We start from the raw sequence: 9,377 nt of genomic DNA on the forward strand, positions 1-9,377 counted from the left end.
TGCCATTGCACAGCCTTTCCATCAAACTGAATAGAGAAGTTAAATCACACCCCATTATTTCACATTTACACTCAGTATGGACAAAAGTGTCCAGAGTGTTTAGATTTAGATTTTTATCTAAATGTTGCCTCGAGCCTATGGCTAAACCCCAAACTATGCATTAATAAGTCCCCTTTTTGTTGGTCTGAGTGGATTGTGAGGGGGGGTTTATACATTCTGTGATCTTTATGAGAGTGGTGTGATGAGATCCTTTGAAAATCTGGTTCAAAATTTTGGGATCCCCAGATCTCAGTTTTTTAGGTATCTTCAGTTACACCATTTGCTCTGTACTATTTTTGGGAGTAGCATACACCCCCCTAAAGCAGCAGATACTCTAGGAGAGGTGATTTCTGCTTTTGGAAAGGGCCATGAGGCATCAGTGTATTACTCCTTATTAATTCAGAGTCTGGGGGATGGAGTCTCAACCACTCTCAAGAGATTATGGGAGAAAGATTTAAACCTGGAATTGGAGGAGAGAGAATGGGCTAGGATTTTAAAAAGCATAAACGACATTTGGCGCTTCAGTTCTGCCTCGGCACTTTTAATATTCTCTTCCAACTCCACGAGTTCTCGTGCTTTGGATTTTTTGGTGAATGAGGCATACTGTATGATCCGACCCCTAAGAACCACCTTAAGTGCCTCCCAAGCCACGCCCACAGAGGATACTGAGGACCATTTTGTCTCTATATAAACATTATATAACATTGTCTTTAACATTTGTTGGAAATCAGGATTTTGCAAAAGGGATACATTTAAAGCGCCAACTATATGATTTATTTTTCTCTATATGTGGCAACACCTCTAAACTCACCAGGGCGTGATATGAGACTAAAATGTTTCCAACTGAGCAATCAACAACAGATGAAATGAGGGATATCAAGAAAAAAATCTATTCTAGAATAAATCTTATGGACTGATGGAAAAACAAATGTATAATCCCTACCAGATGGGTTCAAAAGTCTCCAAATATCTGTAAAACCAAGATTTTTGCGTCAATGTTGTTCTAGGGGGCTTGTACACTTTTGCTTCACTATGATCAAGGACTGAGTCCATCTAAAGATTAAAGTCTCCTCCTAATATTATATCATGAAGGGTGCCAGCGGCTTGCAACATTCCTTCAAGATCTATAAAAAAAGCCCTAATCATCAGCATTAAGTGCATAAATAATAGCCAAAATCAACCTTTGCCCCTGAATTTCTGCTAAAACAATAATGACTCTTCCTAATTTATCTTTAATCTGTTTGAGAAATTTGAATTGTAGATGTTTACTTATCAATGTAATGACTCCCCTACTCTTACTTGAGCCAGCACTAAAGAAAACATGTTCACCCCATATATTCCCAAATTTTTCTTGAAGAAACACTATATCATATTTCTTACACTTAAGAATAGAAATAACTTTTATGGGGTGCCCCAACCCATTCACATTCCATGTGGAGAGAGACAATCCATTCACATTAACATTTTACATTTTGATATAATAGAAAAAATAAACTGTGTGTCAAAAATAAGATTATACAGACCACATTCCCCATTAGTACAACAATAAAACCCCGAACAGAACAAACAGGAAAAAAAGAAAACGTGCGCATTAACCCCACACACGACAGCGCCAACCGGCGCCAATCCCTCTAAACTCAAAGAGCCCATGTATGCCTACAAGAACCCCCGCGACAACTTTGCTGTCGGATTGTTCAAGTCCGGTGCTTCTGTACAGATTTTGTGAGGCAAAATTTCATAACAGAAAATACTTTGTAAAACAGACCCCAGCCAACAGGCAGGATAAAGAGAGAGAATGTGTAGATTCATTCACAGAACTGTTTTGAAGGCGTGTTCCTCCACAAAACAAACTCCAGCTGATATGAAGCCGTTCAGTTTTCTCGGACAGACAAACAAGTATTTCAAGTGTTCAGTGAACCAGCTGTTATGAGTGCAGCAGATGACGTAATCATTCCAATGTCCTGCGAAAATACTCCATGAAACAAACTCCAGCCAACAGGAGGCATAAGCACAAAGAACAATCAGATTCATCCACAGCTGAGCCAAAGCAGTGTTATTCCACAAAACAAGCTCCAGCCTCTAGGCGTAGCCAGAACATAATGAAACAAAACAGGCATCCCGGTTCCTCGGATGATCAAGAGTCAAATTCACTCGGAGGCTGCATAAAAAAAAATACATCATGACTTACTCAGTCCGTCAGCTTTACATTTTTTGTGTGGGCATGTGGATATTTTGCAGTCATCTATTGTGTCCATTCTCAATCTGGCCGGGAACTTCAGTGTAAAAGCGATCTTCCGTCAATGCAAAAGTTTCTTGAAGGAGAAGTGTTATTCCACAAAACAAACTCCAGCCACTAGGCGGAGCAAACGCAGAAAAAACAAACATGGCGCCCAGCTTCCTCAGACAATCAAGTTATGTACAGCGAGTTAGTCCACTCACATAAGTAACATGCAATGGTTTACTCACCCATAGATTCTATAAAGGACAGTGCTTTTTGGGGGCATAAAAATACATTTTGTGGCCGTCTTTGGTGTCTACAGTGCAAAAGCAATCTTCCGTTGATGTAAGAGTTTCTTACATTCCTTGAACTGATCGCGTTTCTCTCTTGTCGAATTCGCAAAATCCGGGAACAAAAAAATATTGTGATTCTTCCAAGAAAGCTTTCCTTTGCTCCTCGCCTGGCGCAACACAATGTCTTTATCGGGTGATCTCAGAAATTTGGCCAGAATTGATCGGGGCCTGTCTCCCTCAGCAGATCTACGAGCCGGGACTCTGTGAGCTCGCTCGATTTCCAGTTTATGGCGAGCAGACTCGGGAAGAGCTTGTCCAGGAATTTCACCATATCTTTGCCCTCTTCATGCTCAGGAATTCCAACAATTCGTATATTGTTCCTTCGATTTCTATTTTTGAGATCTTCCAATTTTTCTAAAATGCATTCCAAATCTGTTTTGGACGCGGGCGGATAATTCCCTTTCTGATGACTCAAGATAATTGATTCGTTTCTCAACTTCTGCGACTCTTGTGACCAACTCGGCGAATTTTGTTTCCATCGATCAACGTATTACAGCGAGATCCTCCAAGTCAGCAACAACCTTCGTCAGCATCATCGAGATGTTGGACAGTTGACGCTGGATTTCTTCTCCCGTCGAGTTTTCCAAATAGAGTCCCCGGCTCGCTTGAACACGTAAGTGTCTTTTAATGTCTCCAGAGTCTGAGGATTTTGACTTCTTTGCCATGTTTACCTCAAAGAGCAAATATGTAACTGGGTGTATCGATTCTCACTGGATTATAACATGAAAATAATTAAAAACTAGCAAAGTGCGCAGAGCTCGCCGTTTACACGTCTGCTCCTCGCATGGCGTCACGTGACTCCAGGACCTTACAACAGACTTTAAAATACTCTTATATTTACCCAAATTGCTTCAAAATTGTTTAGAATAATGTCAGATGTGTAGTTCAGCGTGCCTCACTGGTCTGACAGACTCCATAAGCTCATGCGCTGAGTGTCTGTGCTCACGCTGACTGCTGTCAATCAAACACACTGCGTGCTGTTTATAAGATGCTCTCTGCTCTCTTTAATGAAAAAAAATTATCCAGGTAATGAGTAACAAGAGGGATATCAGAGTAAAAATTATTTGTTTGGCTAAAAAAATTAGCAAAGTAAAAGTTGCAACAAATTTAAATATTCAAAGTACACATTTTGAAAAAAGCTACTTAAGTACAGTAACAAAGTTTTTGAACTTTGTTACTTTACACCACTGTTTGATTGTGATGTTCACTTTTTCAGGGCGTATAAAAGCCATTCAGCTGGAGTATTCAGAAGCGAGAAGGACTCTGACAAATGCCCTACGCAAAGCCCCTCAGCACACTGCTGTGGGCTTCAAACAGACGGTAAGTTTAATCTTTTCATCTCCAGCATCAGAATACACGGGAATCTTGTTTGTTTGTGTGTGTTGTGAGAGTTTATGTGTCTGTCAGGTGCATAAGCTGTTGATTGTAGTGGAGTTGTTGTTGGGTGAGATTCCAGACCGTCTGCAGTTCCGTCAGCCGTCTCTGAAGAGGTCGCTCATGCCATACTTCCTGCTCACACAGGGTAATTAAACACTTCTGATCAACTGTCCTACATCAGTACATCCCATAATCACAGTCATCTTTTTCATATAAACTGTTAGATGTCATGAATACAGTGGTCACAAATCTTCTTTCATCCAGTTTTACTGCAAATGATTGGGCACATTATACTTTAACTAAAATGCATTGTGTCATTTCATACTTGTTCTGCAGATTTGTGCAAAAATTCACAAATTTTTTCTCTGTATTGGATTTAATTTTCCTTCCTAAGAAAATTCTGTGTGGTGTTTTGGCATTCTGAGCTGATGTGTTTTTCTGTCTAGCGGTGAGAACTGGAAATCTTGCAAAGTTTAACCAAGCGTTGGATCAGTTTGGAGAGAAGTTCCAGGCTGATGGTACCTACACACTGATCATCCGTCTGAGACACAATGTCATCAAAACCGGTCAGTTCTGACTGCAAGTTATCTATGTTCACCTTCATTTTTCTACCAAAACATACATAGAATCTTTGTAAATGGGGTAACATAAAATTTTGCCTGGCGGAATTGTTTTATTATGCTAAATTAGTGGTGATGAATGTTCACCAGCATTCTAAGCTTGAATACTAGCTAGCAGATTAAACAGCACCAGGTTTCAAACATGTTTTGTAAAACAAATTGAATATTTAATTCTTATGAATAATTTAACCTCAGTATGGCCCCTGTTTGCACCAGATATTAAGATGTTTCGGGTGGTCTGATCACAAGTGTTCAGCTCAAAATGCTGGTGTAAATGGGGTCATAACATTTTGTGATAGGATCACTGAAACCACATATGGTGGTGATCAAAAACCATGTGACAACCTTTTTTTTCCCGGTTTGTTGTCATACCATAAACGTAGAGAGGGATTATGCAGTCATGAAATTCAGAGACCCTCCTCTCAAAATCTGAACATATGTGGTCACAGGAGACACATTTGTACATTTGACCAGGTGTAAACGGGCCTTTAAGTAAATTCTATAGTTTTTTTTTTTTTGGTGGTGGAGTAATGAAAACGCTTGTAAAGCTGATGTTTGTGATGTGTTTGTGTAGGTGTGAGAATGATCAGTTTGTCATACTCGCGGATCTCTCTGGCTGATATTGCTCAAAAACTGCAGCTGGACAGTCCTGAAGACGCAGAGTTCATCGTAGCCAAGGTCACTATCACACCTACCTTTTGGATCTGTTGCACAAAGATGCAGTGATGAAATTGACTTGGATAATCACACTGTTTTTTATTTACATTTTATATTTGCATATATGGCATGATTTTCAACCCAAAAATATTACAAAGTACGGGATGAGTTTTGAGTGTTTTCCAGTTCGCTTGAATTGTTACTGACTGCTCAGGGAATAACAGTCAGCAGATTTCTGAATTGAAAAAGAAATAACATCATTCTTATCCATTCCCCAGGCGATTCGTGACGGTGTTATTGAGGCGAGCATAAACCATGAGAAAGGTTATGTTCAGTCTAAAGAGACCATGGACATCTACAGCACTCGAGAGCCACAGCTCGCTTTCCACCAGCGCATTTCGTTCTGTCTGGACATACACAACATGTCTGTCAAGGTACGAGAAACATCTTTATATGGGAAAATACATTTAGTGTCAACCAGAGGTCCCCGGCTCAATTTTGTTTTTGATAAAATAAATGCATAAATGATGATGTCATGGATCAGTATTTTGTTGGACAAGAAAAACTAGCTTCATACACAGATATTTGCTTTTCTACCATTGGAAATGTATAAAATTAAACAATTTATGCATGAAGGCACACTGAGCCCCATTGATAATCCTATTGATATGAAAATGCTAAAAGGAAAGTTTGTTCTGAACTAGAATCTAAAAAGATATAAAGGGGGTATTTACACTTGGTCACCTTATCCATTTTTACTGATCGGATAGCTATTCGCTTGGGATCGAATAGGCTTGGGATCGAAGCCTTTTTCATGCATCGATTATCGATGTATTGAAAAGAAATATCAGATATAAATAGGGCTGCATGTTGCACAATTGTCTTTTGTTTTTTTAAAACATATTTCTCAACACAACTTTGGTAAAGTGTGAGTGGTAGGGTAAATTAAAGGGTCATACACCAGACACGTCTCGCGGATGACATGGCGCATTCTAAAATTTTAAACTATTTTCTACGAATGTATGCACACACTAATTCTAATTTAAATGTCAGCTAATTTTAATCTCTTGATGCCTCAAAAATATATCGATAAAATATTGTGCTGATCAATACATAATATATATCAGTATGTTATGACATCCCTTCTATCCTATCATGAAAAGACCAAATAGGAATGCCCTCCAAGGCGGATTAGAGACGGACATATATCTGATCACTCTGGAGGTGGTTTGAGATGTGTTCCATTGGAAACTCATTCAAGTGTAAATGCATCTGGCTGTTCAAGCCACATTTGTAAACTTTACTTCACCCAAACAGTGCTACGTCAGCATAGGGAAAATTTGAAAAATAATAGCTGCTACCGATTTGCATAGGGCTCGCATCACGCAATAAATAAAACATTATTTATCTAATTTATAAAACGAATGCGCATTGTAGGGGAGACAGAAATGTTTTCATTTATTTTATGCAGATCGCTGACAGAACAAACTAAACACTGACAATGAGTGAGCTGACTCGCATGAACAGCTTAACTACAACAAGCTCCGAGGGAGAAAAAACACAGTGCACACAAGTGCACTGGGCAAAGTCACTTGGAATCAAATAAGTCATATCTTTTAAATTTGCTGCCCAGCATTAGTGTAAAAAATTTTTTTGTGGCGCAGGAATTGAAGATGGGATTTATATCCATTTGGTGCAGACACATTCATGTGGCAAAGTGTAAATTAATTGTGCTTATTCAATTGGATAGCAATCCGATCAGTAAAAACGCATGAAGTGACCAAGTGTAATACCCCCTAAGATATCCACCATTAGTGTTTAATGCAACAAGGGGTGCTAGTCAACTGATTTCAGTAGTACTTACCCATCTCTGGTATTTTTCTTAACTGTAGTTTTGTTTCCAAATCACAAGCAAACTTTCTACAAAATAATGGATTACTCAGTAAATGTTGATTCATGGCATTTAATATTTTAATATTTAATATTCATCACTTGTTTATCTTCAGAAAAGGTATGAATTTTTTTTTTTTTTTTAATGTTTCTGAAATTAGGGTTATTCCATGTGAAATCAACCATTATTGACTGCTGAAAGGTGGTAAACTTTATACTGTTGTTTTCATAATCCACGTGTCTCTGTGCAGGCGATGAGATTTCCACCAAAGGCTTACAACAAGGATCTTGAGTCAGCTGAGGTATGAGATATGTCTCCCTTCCTTCACAAATTTGCTTTAGATAAAAGCCAAGACATTGATGTGTTATCTGTATGTGTCCACAGGAGAGAAGAGAGAGAGAACAACAGGATCTGGAGTTTGCTAAAGAGATGGCAGAGGATGATGATGACAGTTTCCCATGAGTCTGCAGAACATCACTTTTATTAATGTGTCTCATACTGTTTCGCTCCCCACATCTGTAAAATGACCCGTCTGCTCTTCTTTAACTTCTGTTCAACTGCGCTCTTCTCATGGCCCATGAACATGCTGTGATATGACATCATGAATGCATCATCAGTTTTAGGTTCTACAGTTATGTGAACTGTGCATAATTGTTTTGGGGGTTTTTTCACTCCCAACTCAACAGCTATAAAATCTGTACATGCATCAGTGTTTTATAAAGATGCATTCATAAAAATAATAAATGTTCTTTAATTGTTGGTTTGCAACAAATAATCTCAAAACACAAAGCTTTGCCTGACTTTCCCAAATTAACCTGAATTCCAAATTGTAAGAGATACATTAAATTGCTGAGGAGCAGTGATTTCCTGACCGGATATAATTTGGCTCTAAAATGTAGTGAGATTTTCTGTAAATGATCTGGTTGTTGGTGTTACTTATTTACATTTAATAGTATGTTTTTTCTCGTTGAGAATCTATCTTCAATTAAAATTCAGCACCGCTTAAGTTAAATGTGTGTTTAGTTCGAGTATTGTATGTGACGCGGAAATATTTGATACATCTAGAAATACATTAAGAAACAAATTAAGACACACTTTAGCTGTAGAACAGTTTCTGTCCTGGGAAGTCTTCCATACTACACATGTGAAGAACTGTGAACTGATTTTCTTTCTGTTTGAAGAATTCTAATGTTCTTTACAGTTACAAAATGAGAATGAAGGCAACTTAATTAGAATATCAGGCAGGACAAAGGAGTTTGTAGGGACTCCTGCAGTGCAACAAGTTCAGCATACCTCAGTTTGAAGATCTGATCCAAAAAAAAGCATCTCTGCCATAAAGTCTTAAGAAAATGGCAGCAATCTATCAAGCTGTCAACCTATTTGAGTGCACTGGGAGTGTGGGACTGACCAGTACCAGCATTCAAGTTCACCAAAATTCTCTGTCTAATAAAGTATAGTCATCATTTGAGATAGCTGTGGTTCCGAGTGGTTTCTTTCTCTCCTTGGCATTCCGTAATGCTGTCTTGTTTTATTTTGTGACTTAAGAAGATAGCTGAAGATATTTCTTAACATAGGTCTGAACATAATGTGCATGGATTTTAGTTTTGAATAGGGTACAGTGGGGCTAAGTAAAGGCACTCCTCAAGGAAAATTTGCTTTAGTTAGTAGTGCCATAATTGCAAAGTGTCAATATTTCTCTGATTGAATATTGATTTGAATATTGAATGACATGATTTGTGTGAGAAGTAGGGGTGTAACGATTCAATTATCTCACCGTTCAGTTCACAATACTGAATTGGGTCATTATCAAAATATGGTGACAAACATGTCCCTTGACAGTAATGAAGATTTCAAATGGTCAAGAAACCCTATTTAAAAGGCATTTTTCTATAAGCCTAACCTTTTAAGTAATATGAAATGGTTTGACTATTATTTTACACACATATATATATATATATATATATATATATATATATATATATATATAATTTACCTTTGTCAACTGTGAAGAAAAAAAAAATCCCCTTCATGTTTTTGAAATTACAAAAACTTGTGGAAAAGATCTTCTAAGGTTCATAGTTCAGAGGTTGATATTTCCAGAGATCTTCTATTCTGATATAACAACCTCTGCACTCTACCCATATGAGAGAGGGTAACAGAACCTTTCATAGGGAGCCTACAAGCGGTACCATAGACATTCTACTGGCGAGAGATTCTACAAG

General features: G+C 38.1%; 1 protein-coding gene across 1 annotated transcript in view; it reads left to right on the top strand.

Moving 5' to 3' along the window:
* LOC127425143 (26S proteasome non-ATPase regulatory subunit 3-like) overlaps positions 1-8,623 on the top strand; it is a 40,282-nt gene extending 31,659 nt beyond the window's left edge. The window contains exons 6-12 of the mRNA XM_051670828.1: positions 3,827-3,930; positions 4,018-4,132; positions 4,434-4,553; positions 5,182-5,285; positions 5,543-5,698; positions 7,406-7,456; positions 7,540-8,623. Coding sequence (XP_051526788.1) covers positions 3,827-3,930; positions 4,018-4,132; positions 4,434-4,553; positions 5,182-5,285; positions 5,543-5,698; positions 7,406-7,456; positions 7,540-7,617 — 728 coding nt within the window. The 3' untranslated portion in view covers positions 7,618-8,623. The remainder of the gene's footprint in view (positions 1-3,826; positions 3,931-4,017; positions 4,133-4,433; positions 4,554-5,181; positions 5,286-5,542; positions 5,699-7,405; positions 7,457-7,539) is intronic.
* Positions 8,624-9,377: the final 754 nt, after the last annotated feature.

This window comes from Myxocyprinus asiaticus, chromosome 34 (assembly GCF_019703515.2).
Source record: "Myxocyprinus asiaticus isolate MX2 ecotype Aquarium Trade chromosome 34, UBuf_Myxa_2, whole genome shotgun sequence".
In the NCBI taxonomy this organism is placed as follows: Eukaryota; Metazoa; Chordata; class Actinopteri; order Cypriniformes; family Catostomidae; genus Myxocyprinus; species Myxocyprinus asiaticus.